Source organism: Sminthopsis crassicaudata, chromosome 6, assembly GCF_048593235.1.
Source record: "Sminthopsis crassicaudata isolate SCR6 chromosome 6, ASM4859323v1, whole genome shotgun sequence".
Classification (NCBI taxonomy): Eukaryota; Metazoa; Chordata; class Mammalia; order Dasyuromorphia; family Dasyuridae; genus Sminthopsis; species Sminthopsis crassicaudata.
Window position 1 is genome coordinate 68,657,567 of NC_133622.1, and position 23,285 is coordinate 68,680,851.

The window sequence follows — 23,285 nt, forward strand, 5'->3', positions numbered from 1 at the left end:
CAGTAATGAGATTGTAAGTCCAGGTCCTATTGTAGCCCTTATATAGGCATATGTATATGTATGGAGCAGAATGTGACACACACAATTTTTTAAAATATATGAACGCACACATATGTATTGCTGTTTTTGCCTCTGTAAGTAACTTTGCCTGTAGGGATTGTTTTATTCAGTGTATTTTTTTTTCTAGCATCTAGTATATTTAGACACTAAATAAAGTCTTAAATATTTAGCTGGATGAAATGTAAAATGTAAAATATGTTAAAAATGGCTGATAATAAAAATATGTAAAATGAAACAGTTCAATTCAATGGACTCTGAAGTTTCTGCTTTATATTTATTATGTTTATGAATTATTTTCCCCAAACAAATCTCTTCTAAGAAAGATTTGTCTGGCAGTAGTCAGTCAAACATATGTGTGGTGCTAAGCACTGGAAATACAAAAAGAGGCAAAAGACAGTTTTTGCTTTCAGTTTCATGGAGAAGACAAACAAACAAATATGTACAAACTATATCCAGGATAAATAGAGTTAATCAGACTGGAGCCAGCCTCTAATTTGTGGGTGACTGAAGTAGCACAAAGCAGGCCAGAGACGGGAGAGTCAGAACACAAATAGAAGTTTAATTTCAGAGTGAGGAAAGTGTGATTTGCAAATACGAGGTCCCCTCCCCACCCCTCACCCTTCCCAAGAAGAAGAGCTTACTTAACATGCTGGACCAAAACTAGAACTTACATACAACAAATGGGCTGATTATGACATACTTAAATCACTATTCATACAGATCCTGTTGGGAGTTGGTCCACTCCAGGGGCTGAATTCTATGAGAGGTGCAGTACTTGTCGGTGACAAGGAACAGGGATTCTGAATGTGTGATGGATGATCCTAGAAGAAAGGGAGAACTGAATCCCTCCGTGAACACCTGATGTTGGTCCAAGCAACACTCTTTGCCAGAGGGGGATACCAATTGAAGTACAGACCAATTATTGTTTTGCCAAGCTCAGGGCAGAGCTTTCTTGCTGGATCTTAGCTCTGGGAAATGGGGTATTTCCAAAATATTTTGACAATAGATGATATAATCAATAGAAAGAAGGAATTAGAATTATGAAGGGTTAGGAGCTGTTTCTTGTAAAATGTAGAATTTTAGTTGGCACTTGAAGGAAGCCAGGGAAAGCAGTAAACAAAAATGAGAAAGAATATTCTAGACATGAGTTAGTCAGAGGACATGCCCAGAGCTGAGAGATGGAGTGTCTTGTTTTTGGAACCAGTGTTCCGAAATCTGGCCTTTTTGGAGGCCAATGCTACTAGATGGAAAAGTATGTGGAGATGAGTAAGATATAACAAGAGTGGAAAAGACGTGTGTATATGTGTGTTCTAGGCCGGGGCTTCTTAAACTTTTCCACTTGCAACTCCTTTTTACTCAAGAAATTTTTATATGATTCTGGGTACATAGGTATGCAAAATAGGTATAAAATAATTTATTAATAAGTCATGAATTTATTTTAAGACAATTTTGGGTATACATAATTTTATTATTTATCAAAAACAAAAACATGAAAAATGTTTGTAGTGGCAAGAACCTGGAAACTGAGTGGATGCCTGTAGAGGGTCACAGATAGTAGGGGAACTCTGGGTAAGATATAAGACCCTTTAGCCCAGAGGAAACCTGCTGAGAACATCTGGTTTGGCTCTTCATTTCCCTTTGGTGCCCACCTCCCTTCTTGAGAAATCAAGGATGCCCATCAGTGGGAGAATGGATGAATAAGTCATGGTATATGAAGGTTATGGAATGTTATTGCTCTGTAAGAAATGATCAGCAGGATGAATTCAGAGAGGTTTGGAGAAACTTACATGAACGGATGCTGAGTGAAGTGAGCAGAACTAGGAGATCATTGTATACTTTAACAACAATACTGTATGATGAACAATGAGATGATTCAAATCAGTGCCACTTGTTAGTGATGGAGAGAGCCATCTACACCCAGAGAGAGAGAACCATGGCAATAGAGTGTGGAGCACAACAAAGCATTCTCTCTCTGTTATTTGCTTGCATTTGTTTTCTTCCTCAGTTTTTCTTTTTCTTCCTTCTTGATCTGATTTTTCTTGTACAGCAAGATAACTGTATACATATGTATACATGTATTGGATTTAACATATATTTTAACATATATTGGACTACCTGCCATCTGGGGGGGAGGGGAAGGAGAGGAAAATTTGGAACAGAAGGTTTTGCTAGGGTCAATGTTGAAAAATTACCCATGCATGTTTTGTGAATAAAAAGGTTTAAGAAAAAAAAAAAAAAAACCGAAAGCATGTTTGCATGCTAAATAGATGGATATACTTTTTTTTTTTTTTTTTTAACAAAGAATTAAATCTTGGTGGAACATTTAGTGTTGCCGTATTTTTCTCGAAAGGGAGTGGAAATAAATCACTCTGGTGTCTGTAGGATGGCCTGGAGTGGGTTGCCGCACCAGTTGCTATGGCAACAGTCCTGGAGTGGGATGCTACTTCTGGGAGTGGCTGTGTCAAAGGGGAGAAGGCGTGTATTTGAGAGATGTTGCAGATGACGTCAGCAAGATCTGACCACTGGTTGCAGGATGCTGGGAGGAGAGACGTAGACGAGTAAGTTACAGATAGTAAAGACTCGCCCGAGGAGGACCCGGATCGAGTGGAAGTGGCAGCGCAAAAAGAGACGCCTTAAGCTCTGCCCGCGAAATGCTTCTGACGCCCAGCACAGCCTTCTTGCATGGCTGCACCCCGCTCCTAGAGGTGAGGGCAGGGGCGCCCCTGCAGCGCGCCTGCATTTGCCTCCGCTGAGGAGGTTGGCTCCACTAGCTGGGCAAGAGGCAGGCGGTCTCCAAGGTGCTGTTGCCAAGGAGACCGCCTGAGCGTCCCCAGGATAAGAATAGAGTCCGGAGACAGACTACGCCTCTTTCCCCCAAGGCGATAGGGCAAACCCTCCACCAATAAGGGAGGAGGGGGGCGGGGCAGGGTGGGCTCCGGGACAGACTTCCGGGTCATAGGGCGCGGGGGTGAGAAGGCTGAGAGCGGCGTCGTTTCCGTCAGTAGCGGGCTGACGGCAGGGGCAACAGGAGTGGCAGCGGCGGCGGATACGGAAGCGGGGATCTCGAGTCAGTCCCAGCTTCCGCTCATTCTTCCGAGAATGTGAGGAGGCTGCACTTGTCTCTCCCGCGCCCTCAGCCCCTTTGTCCTCAGGCGTCCCGACCAACTCGGGTCTCGCGGGGTTCGGGGAGAAGGGACGCGAGACTCGGATTTCTCGTCTCTCGGGAGGGAAAAGGGCGTGAGGGGGGTGGGGTGTGTGTCGGGGCCGGAGGGCGCATGCGCCAGCTCTGCAGGCGCGCGGGACTCCACCCCTCTATAGTCCCCTGCCCAGCCAGTCACGCCTAGCCTCAGTTTCCTTATCTGTAAATGAGAGTGTTTGGACCAGGACCGTCGTGGTCTCTTCGGGGCTTTTGTCCGCCTAAAGGGCCGCGGTTGTGATGAAAGGATTCGAGTCAGAGGACATGGGTTCAAATTCTGCTTCTGTTATTGAACAATCCTGCGTCAATTAACCTGTTTTCTGTAAGGTTATGAGTTGGACGCATAGGATATTTGTGACCCTATTGTGCTTGGGGTTTCGGGAGAAAAAAAAAAAAAGGAAAAAACCCAATTCGGCTTGGGCAGCTCAGTACTGATTATCTTGTCCAATCCCCGTCATCAATGACGGGATTGAGACCAGGAGGTGATAGCCCAGATTGCGATCATCTCCAATTTAGGTTATGATTTCGTGCATAAAAAGTGCTTTCCCAAATCACGTGTGGTGGGAAGCAATAATCCAAACCAGGATTCTAATCTCATTGCGCCCCGTTTTTGGTGTCCCCGTTCGGAAGTCAAGTGTGTAGTGATCGGGCATTGACTTCCAGCATTGCATCGAATAATTTTGCTAATGAGCTCAATACGGAACGTTTTATTTAGCCCTTTATGCTGCCTCCCTCAAAGTGCCATAGACCTGTGTAAGATTTTCAGTCTGTAGTAACAGGATCAAATTTAGGTTCTGCCTCCAACAAATCCTACTTGTTTTCTTTCCTTGCCCATAAAATGGGATGTTATTTGTTTCTTTACCTGTAAAATGGGCTTTAAAATTTTTTTTTCTTTTTCTTTTTTTTTTTTTTTTAGGCTGGGGTTAAGTGATGGGCTTTTTAAAAATTTTTTCTTTTTTCTTTTTTTTGTTTTAGGCTGGGGTTAAGTGACTTGCCCAGGGTCACACGGCTAGGAAGTGTTAAGTGTCTGAGACTAGATTTGAACTCAGGTCCTTCTGAATTCAAGGCTGGTGCTCTATCCACTGGGCCACCTAGGGGCCCCAAAATGGGCTTTTTGTTTACTTCTTTATCTGTAAAATGGGATGTTTCCTTTATAAGATGGGATGTTTGTGTATTTCTTTACCTGTAAAATGGGATATTTGTGTATTTCCTTACCTGTAAAATGAGATATTTGTGTAATTTCCTTACCTGTAAAATGGGATATTTATTTCCCTACCTACAAAATATGATATTTGTTTTCCTACCTGTAAAATGGGATAATATTATACATTACATGGTGTTCTTTTCTCAGGAGATTGTGTGAAGCTTAAATTAGATTTTGTAAAGTATTATGAAAAATTTAAAGCCTTGGCAGACTGTTACTAGTATCCAGGTCATTCACTTTTAGATAGAAAATATGAACTCAACAAAAAGATTGTTGAAATTGTATACTTCGGCTAAACAATCCATTCATAAGCCCTAGTTCGTTTTTGGTTTTGGTTTTTGCTTTGTCAAGTTGATTTTCTATAGGTAGATATAAGATTTTAGAGAATTTAGGTTTTAGGGATTATCTTGTTCTCTCAAAATCACTACACTAGTGAAAAGGATAGATGGAGATTAGAGCTATGATTTCTCTGGTATAGAGTACCTGCCCAGTGAAGAAACTGGTCTTCCGTGTAGGTTCATAACTCTTCTTCAACTCAGTTTTAGTCCTAGTAAATATATATATATATATATATATATATATATATATTTTTTTTTTTTTTTTTTTTTTTTAAATAGTGATTTGCTATACGGAGAAAACTGCATCTTGTTGCCAAATTGGTACCACTTTTTTTTTTTTTTTCTTCAATGTATAAGTGTTTATATAGGTACTACCTTTGCTAGAACAAGAATTTATACTCAGGATTGAAATTTAGAATTATAGTTTACTAGTGAAGAATACAGCTGGCCTGTTATTTTTTTGAAGTTCATTTTGAGAAAAATGTTTCTAATTTATTTTTTATACTGAAAAAAATATATAATATAATATATACATATATAATATAATAATATAATTTTTAATACTGAAAAGTATATGCATATACTTCTTATATTAAACCTTTTAATTTTGTAAATGCTTAACTAAAGACAGTCACCAAGTAAGCATTTATTTGCAAAAGCAAATGATTTTGAATAGAATTTGGTTATCTAGTTAAAGTATAATTTTTATAGTCATAAAAGTTGATTTCACATTATTTATCATATTTGTTGTATTTCCCTTTCACCAGAAAATGTTTATTTCCATATGGCAGTACCTTTATGGACGTTTTTTTCGATTTTGGATGAAATGGATCTTGCGAATGATCACCAGAAAATGTGAGCTGCAGCGGATCTGTGAGGGATTTATAGGTGGAGAAAGAGCATACAAGATAGGTGAGATTTTTAAATTAAAAACCTGTAGCAAAACTGTTTAATATTCTTGCTAGATTTACTTGGCAATTGTTTAAGAGTCTTGGATTTCTCATTTGTTTCTGTGATTATAGATACACTTTGGCAAAAAAACCAAAATTCTATTTCTTTTTGTAAGTTTTCTTTCTCTTGTTCCCCTTCCCTGGATGGAAGACTATCTAGATCCAACTCTACCTCCATGCTAAGTAGCCTATTAGTCTTTGAGAGTTACATCAAAATGACTGGTATACTTAATTATAATTTAGATCTGCTTAAACAACTTTTCATCCTTAAACAATTCCACAGTGCTTGAAGACTGATTTAAATAAGATTCTAGATCTGTGGTAGAAACTAGGATTAAAATAATTGATGGAAAAGTTGTATTTACTTACAGATTTCTTTCCTTTTAAGTTTCACTTGTGACAGATAAGAAAATATCTTTAGTCCAAGATGAGATTGATCAGCTTCTTATCCCACTATAATGGATTTGGTGACGTTATAAATTCAGCCCACTATGCCTAATAGAGGAGCGAGAAAAGATGAGGGAATGGGATCTAGAGGGAGAGGACTAGCTCTTGAATTATTGGTAATCAGCTAGCTGCTCATTTTTATTTAATCCTTTGCTTATCCTGACAAAGAACCAAGTGTCTTCTTCTTAAGATGCTTCTAAAGGCATTACTAAAGGGGAGACAGAAGAGTATCTGTTAGGAAAAATCTGTATTAAAAAAAATTGTTTCATTATTTTCTTAGAATATAAGGAAACAAAAGATTCCAGGCAAATAAGATTGATGACAGTGTTTTTTCCATTGAAATTTGTTTTTCATGCTTTGGGATGGGAGTGGGAGAGAGAGAAGAAATGCTAAGAATTTTTAAAATGGCACAGCTTTTTTCATGTCTAGTGATATTGCAGTTGTCTAACCAGAAGGCTTAGTCAGGCAGTATGAAGAAGCTTTGCTTATGTTACTCGTGTTACGTTATATATTTTGATTTACTTGTTCCCTCAAATCTAGCATCTACTTAGTGGAATATAGCATGTAGCAAAAAGAATAGTCTCACTCTTATTTCCAAGGTTGACCCAGTTTATGGGCTTTAGTCTACATTTGAGTAGGTCCACATGGATTTGCTTTGATCTGGAGGCCATTGGCATTGTGTACAATTCCTGATAATGTCAGAACTTTTATGTAATTCATAGATCCTTTGTACATATTTATTTTAAGTCAGAACTCAGGCATCATTTGTGGTCTGCTATAGAAATAACTTGAAATAAACCAAAAATTTTTCCCCCTAGTTTTTAGTAATCACCCAGTTCCTTAGAGCTGGACAAGGACTGGATTTGTGTTGAAGCTACAGTGTGGTAATCTTGCTATATTCTTATCCAGTGAAACCTGCATCAGAGAGGTTTTTTTCCTCCTCTGTTCTCAATTAGATTACTTAGTGCTTATTATGGTACTTTTACAAGTTATCCTATCAAAATATTTGGTTTTGTGTTTTTTTTTAACCCATATTATATAACTGCTAAAATACTCTGATCCTAGAATTGACATTTTGACTACAATAATGTTAATAGATCTACATTTGCTAATTAAATATAGCGTTTAGATCATGTGATTTTTGTTTTTTCATTTCAGAAAATGCTTTGGCCCTCTCAAAGAATCAGGTAAGATCATATAAAAATTTGTTCAGATATTGTGCTTCAGCTTGGATTTATATTGCCTTTAAAATTCTAAGAAATTTCTAATAAATTCAGACCATGTGCTCCTTACGGTTCTGCATCTCAGGGAGGATGCTTAGTGAGGTCCAAGATAGAAGGCCATAATTTCAGCTAGTTATAGAGACTCTTGGGCTTTTAATTTAAAAGGTGTAATAGTTACTCTCTATAATAAGTTCAGGTAGGGCTTTACTTGTCATTTTATTTTTTTGGAAATACAGATCACTTTGGTAGAATAAAAAATTGTAGATTATTTTTACTACCTTTTCTTTATCATCAAAAATCTTAACAGAATTAATGGAAGAAGAGCATCATTTTTGGTGAACTGCCAAGTATTTATGCCAGAAAAAAAGTGCAAATATTGCCATGCTGTAAAGCAGGAAGCTTACTTTATTTGAATGAATTGATCCCAATAAGCTGAATAACCTGTGGTCCCCAGGACCATGCTTTGTGAGTGATTGTTACCTGGTTTAAGTATGAGCTTCTGATGACTTGCCTGAATGATTCCTATCCCTCTTCCCCCCCAATCTCACTTAAGATACACACAGCAAACCAAGTTGCCTCACAGCAAGCTTTTTTTTTTTTTTAAATTTTTCAGCATTGACCCTTGCAAAACCTTGTGCTCCAAATTTTCTCCCCCCTCCCCTCTCCTCCTCCCCCAGACAGCAAGTAATCCAATACATGTCAAACGTACAATTCTTCTATATATATTTCTACAATTATTGAAAAAGCCCTGATTTTTAAACAATTTAATAATTTTCTGCAACACAAAGTTCTAGAATCATCTATTTGATTTTGGGATCTTACAAACTAAGTGCCATGTGTTTCTATAGATTCTTCCCCCCCCCCCCCCCCCCGAAGCTGGGGTTAAGTGACTTGCCCAGGGTCACACAGCTAGGAAGTGTTAAATGTCTGAGACCAGATTTGAACTCCAGTCCTCCTGAATTCAAGGCTGGTGCTCTATCCACTGCGCCACCTAGCTGCCCCCTCTATAGATTCTTTATGACTAGCAGCAAAATAATTGAGATCTTGAGGGTTTGTGAATACATAGAAGAGGCATTATAGCATGCTGGATGGGGATCTGACTTTGAACCAAGAAGATTTGGGTTCATTTTCTGCCTCCGAGACAGACTCAAGGATCATGGATACTTCACATGTGGTTGTCCCAGACAATTCTCTCTCTTCTTTAAAATAATAACTTTATTTTTCAAAATACATACAAAGATAGCTTTCAGCACTTACCCTTGCAAGTTCCAAATTTTTCTCCCTACTTCCCCCTACTTCCCCAGGTGGCAAGTAATCCAATATATGTTAAACGTGTACAATTCCTCTACATACATTTCCACAATTATTGTGTTGCACAAGAAAAGTCACATCAAAAAGGAAAAAAAAGAGAAAGAAAAAACAAGCAAGCAAACAACAACAAAAAAGGTGAAAATCCTTTGCTTTGATCCATACTCAGTCCCCATAGTCTTTTCTCTGGATGCAGCTCTCTCCATCACAAGATCATTGGACTTGGCCCAGGCAGCTCTCCAAGGCTATAAGATACAAGAGTTCCTGAGAGGCTTCAGTGCCTGGAGTTTGAACACCAGGAATTCCCCTTCTACTTCTGTTGTCAGGTGTTTGACCTAAGAAAACAAAACAAAGCATTATTCTTCTAGATCAGTAACCACAGCTCTAGTTCTCACCCTTCAGAAGCTTTTGATCTAGAAAGACAGAACTGGCATATACACTTTTTTTTTTTTTTTTTTAATCAGAAAGCAGTTGGATGCTAGACATTTGATACTTGTCCTGTACAACAGGAGTTCAGAGAGAGTAGATTGTACCAGAATAGTTGTAGGAAGTTGGAGGGAAGTACCACTTTTAGTGGTAGCTGGACTTTGAATTAGGAAAATAACAATTGCTTTTGTTTCTTTGATATCTTTAGTGTTTTAGAGAGTTTCTTCACTGTAGCTCTGATAAGAAAGTACTAGCGAGGATTATACCTATTTTATTACTGAGGAAACAGCTCTGGGCAGGTTAAGATCCTTGGTTCTTTAACCAGATGTGCATCAAGCTGCATTCAAATCCAATATTCAAGTACTTTTGCCACCTTAACCTGCCTTTGTCTGCAGATGTTGACTTTCCTCCCTGCTCCCTCCTGATGAATGGGGGAGATTTATTTTACATTTTTGCAAGAATGGATGCCTAGGTTAGTAGACCTTTGAAATTCCAAAAGGCTGTATTTTATTTCCTATTTGAAGGGAAAGTCCCTTACCTGATTCCCCATTAATTGGATGTTATGGAAGTTACTAAACCTGAATCTCCACCCCTCTTTACATAGCCAGTCCCTATCCCAAGGAGTTTATTTTCTAGAAGGGGAGAGATGTAACTATGGAAAGCTAAGGGCAAAGAACAAAAGCTTCTTTTCAAATCTCAATGAATGGAAAGTCTGGATTATATGAGGAGATTAACAGATGAAACAATGATTAAACAATTGCTAAGTGCCAGGCATTATGCTAAGCTTATGCTAAACTTGCCAGTGCACATCTTTTGTTTATAAATTTTAATAATTTGTGACATATATTGTATTTCATTCTTAGGTACCATGAACAGTGAAATCCAATTCAAATTTTATAATTGAAATTTGAGAAAATTCTAATGGCCTTGGCTATACATTTTTGAAAAGTTTGAAAAAAAGGTTTAGCGGAGGCAGCTAGGTGGCACACTGGATAGAGCACCAGCCTTGAATTCTGGAGGACCCGAGTTCAAATGTGGTCTCAGACACTTAACACTTCCTAGCTGTGTGACCCTGGGCAAGTCACTTCCTCAGGGAAAAAGAAAAAGAAAAAAAGGTTTAGTTCTGTAACTGAACAGTAAAATTACATTTAAAATATTTAAGAACAGTTATCAATTTATTTTGGAATTACTCATTTACATATAATTTAGAAAACTATATATAATGGCAATATTTGTTGAATTGAAGATGATTATAGACTTCTTTTTGTATATGAATTGTGTCCCTAAAGAACTTCTTTTAGATGGTAGCTTGAAAATATATAAGACAATAACAATGCCATAATGGGGTCAGACTCTAGGTTCCTCTTTTATTTAGTTTAGCCTTTCTTGGACATGTTTTACTTTTATCTTGATCTACCTCTCAGATTGGAGGGGGTGAGGAGGTAAAATATGTATTACAAATTTACTACCTGTTGAGTAAAGCAGTAAATGCATTGGTTCTTAGGCACTAGTAAAAGCTTCAGTGACTCCCTTAGTGATTGCAATTGCAAGATTTTGTGGATAAATCCTCCTCAATCCTTATTTGTGACTAACCTTTGTGATTTTATGACCTTTGATCTTGGATTCTTTCAGTCTTCATATTTTATGAAGTAACTTATTTTAGTTTCAAACTACATTGCCTACTAGTCAGACTCTTGTTTTTCTTTCAAATACTGTATATCTTTTCCTTTAAGGAACTTAATGTTACTAAATGGTGGATAGGTGAGGCTCAAAAATTCACCTTTTTGAGGGGAAATAAGTATTCTAAGATTTGGAGGCAAGGTATATATATATATATATACAGAGAGAGAGAGAGAGAGAGAGAGAGAGAGAGAGAGAGAGAGAGAGAGAGAGAGAGAGAGAGAGAGAGAGAGAGAGATGGATATATTATCTGTCACTGTAGCTATTTAAATTTGTCCCCTTTTTTCCACTTACATGGTTATGAATATCAAGCCCTTATCACTTCTTACCTTGACTGTTGTAACAGATACCCTATTTCCATTCTCTCAATTATTTTACATTTACATTTTTGTATGCTTCCTATATAAATTTGAAGTTGGATGTTATTTTGTATTCCCAGGTCCTAGCACAGTGTCTTGCATATAATAGTTCTTTAATGTTTAATGATTATTGACTTGAACTGAATTAATTTAATGTCTCAAGCCCTCTTGTTCTTATATTTTAACTTATAATTGTTAACTATAAGTTTTACCTTCTTACCTTTTCTTTAAAATATTAATAGGTTTTACAAAATGCCACATCTGTCCATCACAATCAAGTAGAAGAATGTGTAGATGATATAATGAAGGAAAAGAATATTAACCCCAAAAAAGACAGAAGGTATGGAAGTTTCTTGGTTAATATCTTTTGTTTTTCTATTTACTTGTGCCTGAGTAATTAGTATCTTATGAATTATAGATGTTATATGATTGTAGAGCTACATTAGAAGTTATCTAATCTGAACTTCTTATTTTTCAGGCAAGAAAACCAAGGCATATAGATTTTAAGACCTTGCTCAAAACCACAATTATTTAGTGGTGGTCAGTCAATTCTGGTTTCCATTCACTGTTCTTCTAATCTATCCCAGGGGTTCCTTAGGGTGGATTATTAATGAGTTTCCCAAAGTAGGATTTGTCAAGAAAGGTGATGAAATTCAAAAGACAATAGTCAACAGTCACTTGTGTAATTAAAAGATGCAAAGTGCCTAAGATTTAGTACTTTGACATTGACTGTCTACAAGGTGCCATGCTTGCTAGTATGAAGGATGGGGAAGATGTAACCAGTATTTGCTTAGGACAGGCTGTCCGGAAAAAACAAACAACAAAAAAAACCACCCTATTTTGCTGGAGTGACCTGTTTATTCCACTTGCTGGGATGGACTGGTTTGGCAGTCTGGTAAAGCCTATGGACATGATGTTTTTAAGTGCATTAAGTAAAATACAGAAAGGAAACCAATTGTATTGAATTTTCTGCTTTGCATAAAAAGACTCATTACTCGTATCAGGTGCTTGGTTGACTTTCTTAAGAGGAGTGAGAATGTTTAAAGCAGCCTCAGTGTTTTGACTTGCATAACTACAACCTTAACCAAGTTGCTCTCTTTGCTGGCTATTTTCAATTTTTTTTTTCCTTTTGCCCTTCTTCACACCTTTCCTTTTATTTCCCTTCTTCTCTTATACTGTTTACTATATAGTGCTTTACATAAAACAGGTAGTGAAATGTTTATTTGAATTGAAGTCATGGAACACTAGCTTGTAGTCCAGCTTAGTACCCAATTTATAGTGAGCTTAGCTAGTGATCTTTGAGTGGTAACTTCTTTCTCTCTCATATGCATAGCTAGGGCATCTTACTAATTTTTTTTTTGGTGGTGGTTTATATGTTTCAGGTTTAAAATGCGCATGAAAACATGCTTATTGCAGATAACTGGCTATAAACAACTCTATTTGGATGTAGAAAATGTAAGGAAAAGTCCTTATGATTCTAATAACCAGCACCATGAGGAACTACTAATGAAGGTGAAATTTTATTATCTTTTTGGAATTAATGTTTGGAATTAATGAAGTCTAGAAAAGAAACTCTGTTAAAGAATCAAAATGCTTAAAGATGTATCTTTGTATTCTGAGTTTTTATACATTTCTCCTCTTTAAAATTATGTATTTCTTTAGTTATATGTCAGTGAATTTGAATTTTTAACCTATATTTTAGTGCCTATTGCTTATCATAACTAGACATATAGAAATATTCTTTAAATGTTTTCACTTTTCTTTAAAGAAAGATCCAAATGATATTTTTTTTGCTAAGCAGATCTTTTCTCATTTATATACAAAATATACATGTGAACTAGGCATTCTTTTCATTTCACTCTCAAGTATGAATGTCTTCTTTCAGAGTACTGTTGTCATAGTTGCCCTTCTGACAATTTGGGTAGTGTTATTTAGTATCAAATAATATCACAAATCTGATGAAGCATATTTGAAGATTAGGACAGTTGCATAGAAATATCTTATTTCATATTACTGAAAAACTTAATGTTTATGATTTCTGATAAGAATCTTTCTTGCAATGTTAAAATCATAGACCTCAAGGAATTTTATAGCTAGAGTTGATCTTAGAGATGATTTAATCTAGTCCAGGTGATGTCAAGCTCAAACGGATTTTACAGAAGCATCCCTGTGGGCTACATCTTGACTTAGAAAACCACATATCAGCATTAGCTATGTTATGTTTTGGTTTTATTTATTTTGTTAAGTATTTCTTGGCTGTTTTTTAATCTGGTTCCTGTACTCAGGGGTATCCTTATTCAGGAGCACAAACCATTATTTGGGACCACTGATTTTGCAGATGAGGAAATTGAGGTTTGCAGAGACTTTGACTCACCAAGGGTTTTCTATCCAAATAGTTCGCAGAGTTGGAATTAGAACTTAAGATCTCCTAACTCTAAATCCAGTGTTCTTTCTAATTTATCATGATATATGGTGATTGCCATTTCTTCTTCAGTGTGAGTGGATTTGATTCCTATTTCTTTTCCTGTTTAGAGTCATTTATTCACAGAGAATCATCAAGAACCATGTATAAGTAAAAAGAAAGAAATCTTAAACCTTCTACTTTGCATAAAGTTGGCTTGAAATTTGAGGACTAAATTGGAAACATTTCTGTAGTACATAGACTTAAAAATAGACGAGTTTTGTGTGGGATAGCATAATAGCTGGGGATAGGGGTGAGGAACCTGCATCTGTCTATCTATGCCCCATTTCTTGTTCTGTCCATCCTGCCTTTAAACAATTCTACTCATTAGCTGACCCAGTTGAATTAATTTTTATCCTTTTCAGCAAAAATATAATTCATTCCAACCCATACTGATATAGCTTTGTTTATTTTAATAATAGTTTTATATTTTCAAAACACATGCATGGATAGTTTTCTATATTCACCCTTGCAAAACCTTGTGTTCCAAATTTTTTCTCCCTCAGCTTCCCTACCCCTTTTCTAGACAGCAAGTAATTCAGTATAGGTTAAACTATATTCTTCTAAGAATATTTCTACATTTATTATGCTGCACAAAAAAAAAAAAATCAGATTAAAAAGAAAAAATGAGAAAGAAAACAAAAAGCAAGAAAACCACAACAAAAAAGGTGAAAATGCTACATTGTGATCCATAATCAATCCCCAAAGCTTTCTCTCTGGGAGTAGATGGCTCATTTCATCACAAGACCATTGGAACTGGTCTGCATCATTTCATTGTTGAAAAGAGCCATGTCGATCACAGTTGATCATCACATAACCTTGTTGTTGCCATGTACACTTAGCATCAGTTCATGTAAGTCTCTCCAGGCCTCTCTGAAATCATCCTACTACTGATTTCTTATAGAGCAATAATGTTCCATAACATTTATATTCCATAATTTACTCAACCATTCTCCATTTGGTGGGCATCCACTCAGTTTCCAGTTTCTTGCCACTATAAAAAGGATTGCCATAAACATTTTTGAACATGTGGATCCTTCTCCCTCCTTTATCATTTCCATGGGATACAGAACCAGTAGAAACACTGCTGGAACAAAGAGTATGCACATTTTGATAGCCCATTGGGCATAGTTCCAAACTGTTTTCCAGAATGTTTGGATCCGTTCACAGTTCCACCAATAATCTATCAGTGTCCCAGTTTTCCTGCATCCCCTTCAACATTCATCATTATCTTTTCCTGTCACCTTAGCCAATCTAGATGTATCTCAGAGTTGTCTTTATTTGCTTTTCTCTGGTCATTAGCGAAATGGTTTTAATTTCTTCACCTGAAAATTGTCTCTTCATATCCTTTTGACAATTTATCAATTGGAGAATGGCTTGTATTTGGTGTGGTATTGTATTTGTGTCACTTCTCTATATATTTTAAAAATGAGGCCTTTCTGATGTATCTTTAGCTCTGAGATGGTGTTCCCAGGGATGGAAGAGCAGGGATGGCTAGAGCTCATCCCTTGCTAGTTCAGTGAGTACCCAAATTATAGAGAGTTTATCAACTTCCTTTCTTTCCCTATCCCAGAATAGCATTCAGATTAGCCTATGACTTTTCCATTCCTGTGTGCCCTCAATCAGAGTCATCTGCTGGAAGCTTACTACAAAAATCTCTACTTAAGATGGGAGCATAGTTGTATTACTTGATAGGAAAGGGAAGGTGTAAGGTGAACAGTCAGGGAAACTTGTGGACCATATAAAAAGTTCAGGGACACATGTGCTCCACAGATCCAGAGATTTTTTTTATTTTTTTATTTTTTTAACCAGTGTTCTAAATCAGGGCCAAAAGTTTCAGTTTTCGCTGAAATAGTAAAAGATTGTACGCATGAGGAATAAGGTTTTTTTTTTTTCCTAAATAAAAAAAGATGTCTTGATTTTGTAAATGAAATGAAAAAAACTAATTTGTAACTTTTATGTTTTAATTGGATTTATTATCTGTCTTGCTTATTTTTGCCTTGTTTGGTCTTTATATGAGGCTCGCTAGAATAGAGTAGAAAAAAGCCTGATTCTATTCTGTGTAATGTCTATTTTGGGGATTCAGTTTTTTTGTTTGTTTGTTTGTTTAAGTTTAGTTTAATAGCTGCCAATGTGCTACTGCTTTGTTTTGTTTTGTTTTTTTGTGATATTATCACTGATCCCAGCCTTTTCTTCCTCCTAATTAAGAATTAGAATGACTTTAATCTTCTCTATAAACTGCTTAAATCTTTTCCAAGGTATCAAATGTTGTGAAAGGAAAAAATGGCTAATACAGAATTTTGACACAGGCTGTGCTTGAACTAATTCCTTTAGTACAAAAGCTTTTAATCTTCTTTGTGACATGGGTCTTTGGGTTGTCTGGTGAAACCTAAGGACTTATCATCAGAATCATGTTTTTAAATGCATAAAATATAACAGGGTTACAAATAAATTAATTGTATTTAAATATAGTTATCAAAATGTTAGGTTTCCCAGATCCCAGTTTGAGAACCTCTGCTCTAGTGTATGTGCTACAACTGATTCTTTAGTGTATTTTTTTTTTGTATTATTTATTACTTTTTCAAGATCATCCATTCATTTCTTTAGTTTATTTCACTTGGAATAATCAGTAAGGAAAAGTACAATTATTAATCAGATTTAAAGTCAGTATTATACTATGTCTCAGAAGGGTAATATGAAAGTTTAAATCCATCTCAAATGCTACTAAGAAAATTTCTACTTGTGACCTGAAGCAAGCAAATAAAAAAAAAAAACAACTTGACAATATATAACTTGAAATTTTAAATTAGATTACTATTGAGGGTAAGGGGTTGGTAACTTAAGAACTTTTATATTATTTATAATATGAAAGCATATTTGTTCAGCTTTGGAGTCTGCTGATGCCTAATGAAAAACTGAAGGCTAGAATCACCAAGCAGTGGTGTGACATTGGTTTCCAAGGTGATGATCCCAAAACAGACTTCAGAGGCATGGGCTTGCTGGGATTAGTCAATCTTGTGTAAGTGAAAATATATGCTTTTCTTTCTTTTAGAAATAAAGTTGTGTATGTCAGGAATTTTATTCAATTTTAAGTTTATGTTCCAAGTTATATCTATATTTCATAAGTTTCTGCTCAGCCAGCAGCATTTGTTTGTGTGCTGGACAAAGCATGAGAACAATTGAAATGTACTTTGTGTATTTTTATTTGTCAATACCATTCCTTTCCCTACTTTTTGATGGCTCTCTTCTAGAATCTTCCAGAGAAATAAATATATTTTTGTATTAAGTTTCTATCTCAGTTCCTGGCATGCATGTATTGCCTCTGAGCTTTCTGATTACCATTTGAAAAATGAAGCCACTTTAAGGTAATGGAAATTGTTATCCCTTGTTGTTAGATATTACGTGGTTTGGTGGAAAGAACATCTTTTATCAAAGAACTGGTTATTGGGGGGATCTGTGTTCTAGTTTCTACACTGTGGACCATCTAGCTGGTCCTTAGTTTTCTTCTTTAAAATAGGAAGGTTGAGTTAAGTGATGCCTGAGGTCTCTTCCCAGTTCCAGTTCTTTGGTTCCCCTTGCTCTTCATTATCTGATTAAATTCTAGACTTGTCCCTTGCTTGGAACTATGTCTCCTCTCACTCAGGTTTTCTTTCTGCTTGTGGGCCACAATTTCCGGTACTAGTTCTATGGATTCTTGGCCTGAGAAAGAACATCAAACCCCTAGAGACTCTGTTAGACAGTTGCAGATATGTGAATTTATCACTCATTAGTTACAATAGAGATAAGGAAGGAATAAAGAAAATAATGCAGAAAAGGAATGGTGGGAACTGTTTGAAATTTCAATTTAATTTCAAATTAAATCCTAGTCCCACTGTCCTGTCAATGATATTATTTATCTTGCTGAACTTCAGCTCTATTTTTTCCACTCTGACCCTTTAAAAAGGAAGGCAAAGGAAAGGAAGAAACACATTCTAGGCAGGGGGACAGCTCATTGTTTTTGTTGTTGTTCAGCTACTTTTTGTCTAGTTCTACCTTTGATATACAAGGTAGGAAACTAAAACTAAGATGGGCTATTAGAAACATCATGGTATTCAGTTGTCTTTTGACTCTGTGAGCATGCCATTAAAGGAAAACAGGCTTGCTAAGATAGAGCAGAATAAGATTAGATGTAAGGAAGAGCTCATGGACAGGTTTCCTTACAGAGGAAAGCTAAGTTAGCTTTTCCAACAGAGAGCTTTAAAGCTTCAAGAATAAGGTAACTTGGCTAGATGCCGTCATTTTTTAGGTGATTGAGCTACAGTTCTGCCAACAGGAAATATTCTGGTGGTCATTTTTTTGATATTTCAAAGAAGGATATGATGATGTGTTTATGATATTGTATTGAGATTATATTGACAATAACATTTTTAGGTGTTTTTGAAGTACTTGTTGAATGTGGTATTTTACATTTCATTGTTTTTTATTTTTAAAATCATTTTAGGTATTTCAGTGAAAATTATACCAATGAAGCTCATCAGGTTCTAAGTCATTCAAATCATCCAACTTTGGGGTAAGCCCAGATGTATATAAAAAAAAAAATCATAGTGAATTTTAAATTTTAGTAATTCATTTAGAAATTGAAAAGATACTTCTGGTATTGTTTAAAATGTGTTTGTTTTAGTGCAGATTTCAATAAGAAATTAGTAAAAGAGATTACTAATACATGGCAATTTTGGGGGCAGTAAATGCTAACAGAAAATACTGATGGTATTTCATTATATTTGGAATTTATTTCCTAACTTACAGTACTATCTTGGTAGAGACTTTCATAGCAAGTATTATAATTTGAAATACAATTTTGTTTTACAAAGTCAGAACTTTATTTTTCACTCAGGTTACATTAAAAAAAAGTTACGCTATTGTAACTTTATATATAAAGACTCAGATTTTTATGCGCATGAAATCTTACACAATTCTGGTATTAGAAAAATTTTCACTCAGTGGTACATATATATATACACATATGGTGTTGCAGAAGTGAAAATATTCCTTTATTTCAGTAGTATTCCTAAATTTCTCATAATTAATTTAGCATTAAAGAATTCTTTATATTATTTGTGCTTGGAGCTTTCCAGGAAAAAAAAAAAAAGTAACCCCTCCAGTAAGAGACAATGCATTTTTAAGCTGCATTGAGTAGTTAAATGAATAAAGAATAACATTATGGGGGAGAAAATAGACTTTGTATAAGATCAGTATTGTATTAGGGGGAATTTTTGATAATCCTCTAAGTCTTTTTATTTCATTAAACATTTGGCTAGTCATATAATTGTTAATGTTTGTATTATTGCAGATATTTCTATGCAATTGTTGGGATCAATCTAACAGAAATGGCTTATAGTTTATTGAAGAGTAATGCTTTGAAATTTCATTTCTATAATTCTGTTCCTGGTAGTCCAACAATGGAACACTTTCATCAATTTTATTGTAAGTATTTAGAATAAGTTACAATTATGTGATGTTTATTATTCATTTGGATTGATCAAACCTTTAGGAAGGCATTGAAAGAAATAATGCATACCAGTATTCATCTGCTAAGTGAGTGTTTCTTATCTATATGAGACTGAAAGGTTGATGATAACTTTGGCAAAAATGGAAGTTTCAAAGAGGAAAGTGTTTTGGAGAAAGATAATGGTTCAATTTTGGTCATGTTTTGTCATATTTCTTCAGGATATCCATTTTAAAATCCAATAGGCAATTGTGATGAAACCTTGAAGGTCAGGAAGGAGATTAGGGCTAGATGTATAGATCTGCTAATCATTTGCATAAAGATGATGGTGAAACCCTTGAGAGCTTAATAAGATTATCAAGAAACAAAAAGAAGTATAGAGGAAGAAGGGAGGAAAGCCTTTAATAAAACTTTAGAAAACTATAGTTAGGGAATATGATTGTATATTAAGTCAGTAAAGGAGACTGAGAAAAAGTGATTAGACAGTTGGAAGGCAAACTAGGAAAGATGTGTTAGCAAAGCTTAGAAAGGCAAGGATATTTGGGAAGAGAGGGTGATCTCCAGCGTCAGATACTGCACATAGAATAAGAAGTATTGGATTGAAAATGACCGGCAAATTTGGCAATTAAGAGATCATTAGTAATTGTGGTAAGAGCAGTTTCAGTTGAATATTGACATTGGAATCCAAATTGCATAGAATTGAGTAAGGGTGTAGAGAGAGTATAGGCAGTTAGTGTAAATGGATTTTTCTTTTTAAAAAATATTTCATTTCCCCTCAATTACATGTAAAGACAATTGTCAACATTTAGGTTTTTTTTTAAAATTTAAGTTTGGGGGAATAGTAGATATGAGAGCTTGAGAAGGGTTTTGAATAGCTTTTATGGGAAGTGAAATGGGAAATCATTTAGGAAGGAAGGTTTGTAATAGGGGCCCCACTGAAGCTATATATAGTGGGAATATCAAATATTTATGGTGAGCACAATTGTAAGACCTCAGTAGGAGAAGAAGGGTCAGAGAGTGGGAGAAATCTGAGCTGAGGTTCAGCAAGATAAATAAGTACATTGACAGGACAGTGGGACCGAGATTTAAGAGCTGAGAACAACCTGGAGCTGACATTGTTGACCTTGTATTTTGGGATTGGAAAGGAAGGAACATAAAGTCAGATAGGAGTCAGGACCTGGAAAATCCTCAATGGTGAAGGTAGCAGAGAGTCTTGGTGGTGAATTGCAGGTTGGGGAGGAGTGAGGCAGGGAGAGAAAGAGAATGGGAAATGTTAGAAATTTTTTTTAATAGGGAAGAAGAATGTTTATGGGTAATGGTTCAATCTAGTATGTATCCATTCTTCTGTGGCTGAGTAGGAGTGAAGGAATAGGTCATGGGAGTTAAGGAGGTCAAGGAATTGGGAGGTTGGAGACTTTGAGAGAAAATCTAAATAGTTCTCTGTTTAAAATATATGTTTATATATGTATAGTTTGATAATGAACCAGGTGCAGAGCTCCTTGAGAAAGAAGGGAGCATAATTTGGGAGTTCAATATACTTATATACTTCAGAATTCATACTGAATGTGAATTTGATTAAGGAGCCTTCAGAATAGGAAAGGTTGGTGAGTGAAGACTATAAAGGAGAATCTGGGAATGACAGTGGAGAGCAAAAGATATTCTGACTCCCCCAGCAGAACCAAGTATGTCGGGTGTAAGAGAAGGAGCAGCCAATGTTGGAGAGGAGAGGTGGAGATGAAGTATTGTCATTGGGGAATCCAAATCTTGCTGAGAACTAAGAAATGGGAAGAGTGGGGAAGACAAAGGTCCTATAGTACACATCGCACAGATAGGTTTGGAACCCTCCAGCCTTCTCCAGCAGATTTCACTCTCAGAAATTCCCTACCTCTCTCTCTTGAATCTTTACCCTCTCTTGGATAGGGTGAGATTTTTTTCATATATAATATAAAATTGTCTGTGTAGTGCAGTAGATTAATGAAAAGATATAATCTTTTTTTAAAGTAGCTTTTTATTTACAAGATATATGCATGGGTAATTTTACAGCACTCACATTTGCCAAGCCTTTTGCTCCAATTTTTCCTCTCCTTCCCTCTACCCACCTCCCCCAGATGGCAGGTTGACCATTACATGTTAAATATGTTAAAGTGTAATTAAATACAATATATGTATACATGTCCAAACAGTTGTTTTGCTGTACAAAAAGAATCAGACTTTGAAATAGTATACAATTAGCCTGTGAAAGAAATAAAAAATGCAGGTGGACAAAAATAGAGGGATTGGGAATTCTATGTAGTGGTTCATAGTCATCTCCCAGAGTTCTTTCGCTGGGTGTAGCTGGTTCAGTTCATTACTGCTCCATTGGAACTGATTTGGTTCATCTCATTGTTGAAGAGGGCCATGTCCATCAGAATTGATCATCATATAGAATTGTTGTTGATGTATATAATGATCTTTTGGTCCTGTTCATTTCACTCAGCATCAGTTCATGTAAGTCTCTCCAGGCTTTTCTGAAATCATCCTGTTGGTCATTTCTTACAGAACAATAATATTCCATAATATTCATATTCCACAATTTATTCAGCCATTCTCCAATTGATGGGCATCCACTCAGTTTCCAGTTTCTGGCCACTACAAAGAGGGCTACCACAAACATTTTGGCACATACAGGGCCCTTTCCCTTCTTTAAGATTTCTTTGGATATAAGCTCAGTAGTAACACTGCTGGATCAAAGGGTATGCACAGTTTGATAACTTTTTGGGCATAGTTCCAAATTGCTCTCCAGAATGGCTGGATGTATTCACAGTTTCACCAACAATGTATCAGTGTCCCTGTTTTCCCATATCCCCTTCAACATTCTGCATTATTGAAAAGATATAATCTTATAAAATAAATTTTGGAAAGACTCACTTTGAAGCAAACCTATTCTTGGTTTTAGGGAAAACTCAAACAGTAGTTAAGGAGATTTTAGGTTTGCTGAAACCTCAATTTTATGAAAAGTTGTTGGCTTTTCATTTCAGGTAATTTCCATTTGTCTCTCCTTGAGTAAAGAAGGCCTCATAATTTTTTTCTGGGGCTGAGGAAAGTAAAGAGAGTTAAAGTAGGGTAATGTGGGAGTGATGATAGTAATACTTTAAAGAAAAAAATTTAAATTTAATTTAATGGAATTTAAAAGTTTGAAATACATGTTATTGGTTGATTGATTTACTAATATCCTAATTTTTTTTTTTTTTTTTTAATCACAGGTTATCTCTTCTATGAGTTTGACAGATTTTGGTTTGAAGAAAAGCCAGAAAGCATTATGTATTTCAACCAGTATAGAGAAAAGTTTCATGAAAAAATTAAGAGACTTCTGTTGGATTACAGAGTTCTACTTACCTTAAAGATATGAACAGTCCTGTATATCTTCTGATTCCTACCACGTTTTGCACACAAAATTGAATTTCTATGTTGTAATGGAATTTCTCTGACCAATTTCACTTGAAACTTTAATGATGTAACTTTTTATACATAATTTCTTACAAAAAATTTCAGAAATCCTCTTTAAGTAAGCTAGTGGACAATCAGTGTGTGTTTACAATTATCTATACACTGCACTCCAAAGGTAAGTTGCCCTTCCAAAGATCTCCTCTTTAGGATCATGTGATCTATAGCTGGGGACTTGGGACTTAGCCCTTTTGGCCAAGAAGCATAAATCAGGTATTTGTACAACAGCAGGTTGATTACCTTGTAAAAATCACTACTTTTCCCCTTATGCTGAAGAGTGTCAGGTAGGTAGTAACATGAAAGTCTTTTTAGGATTTTTTTTAGAAGTTTATATTCCTATTCCTATCCTCATTTTATTTTTGTTGGTGATAAGTCAGCCAAGGCAGTGGGATGGGTTGTTTGTTACTATTAGTTTTCCATTATATTCCAGAAGGTGTCATTTTTGGAAGCAAAAAGGACACATAGTTATCTGAGAATTAAAAATCATTTCTAACTTGGCTTCATGATAGCTGAGTTCATAAAATATTCTTCAGAATAAAAGCAATTGGTATTTGTAAGATTTTTCCCTCTACACACACTTGAGAATATGATTTGTTACTTTGCTTGTATCTCAAAAGGATTTTCTGATCTTCAGAATCTGATTAATCCATAAATCATGAGTTACA

General features: G+C 35.7%; 1 protein-coding gene across 5 annotated transcripts; it reads left to right on the forward strand.

Moving 5' to 3' along the window:
• The first annotated feature begins 805 nt into the window (after positions 1-805).
• Positions 806-23,285, forward strand: ELMOD2 (ELMO domain containing 2). Of its 5 annotated transcripts, none has more exons than XM_074274862.1 (10): positions 806-968; positions 2,443-2,765; positions 5,566-5,710; positions 7,354-7,382; positions 11,434-11,531; positions 12,574-12,703; positions 16,538-16,671; positions 18,133-18,201; positions 18,982-19,115; positions 22,380-23,285. In XM_074274862.1, the coding sequence occupies exons 2-10, from the start codon at positions 2,712-2,714 to the stop codon at positions 22,523-22,525; spliced, it is 939 nt and encodes a 312-aa protein (XP_074130963.1). In that variant the 5' UTR covers positions 806-968; positions 2,443-2,711; the 3' UTR covers positions 22,526-23,285. The 5 variants fall into 5 exon arrangements, with proteins under 5 accessions (XP_074130963.1, XP_074130964.1, XP_074130965.1 ...); XM_074274863.1 differs by having other exon boundaries at positions 822-923; positions 2,593-2,765; XM_074274864.1 differs by lacking the exons at positions 806-968; positions 2,443-2,765 and adding an exon at positions 2,984-3,161.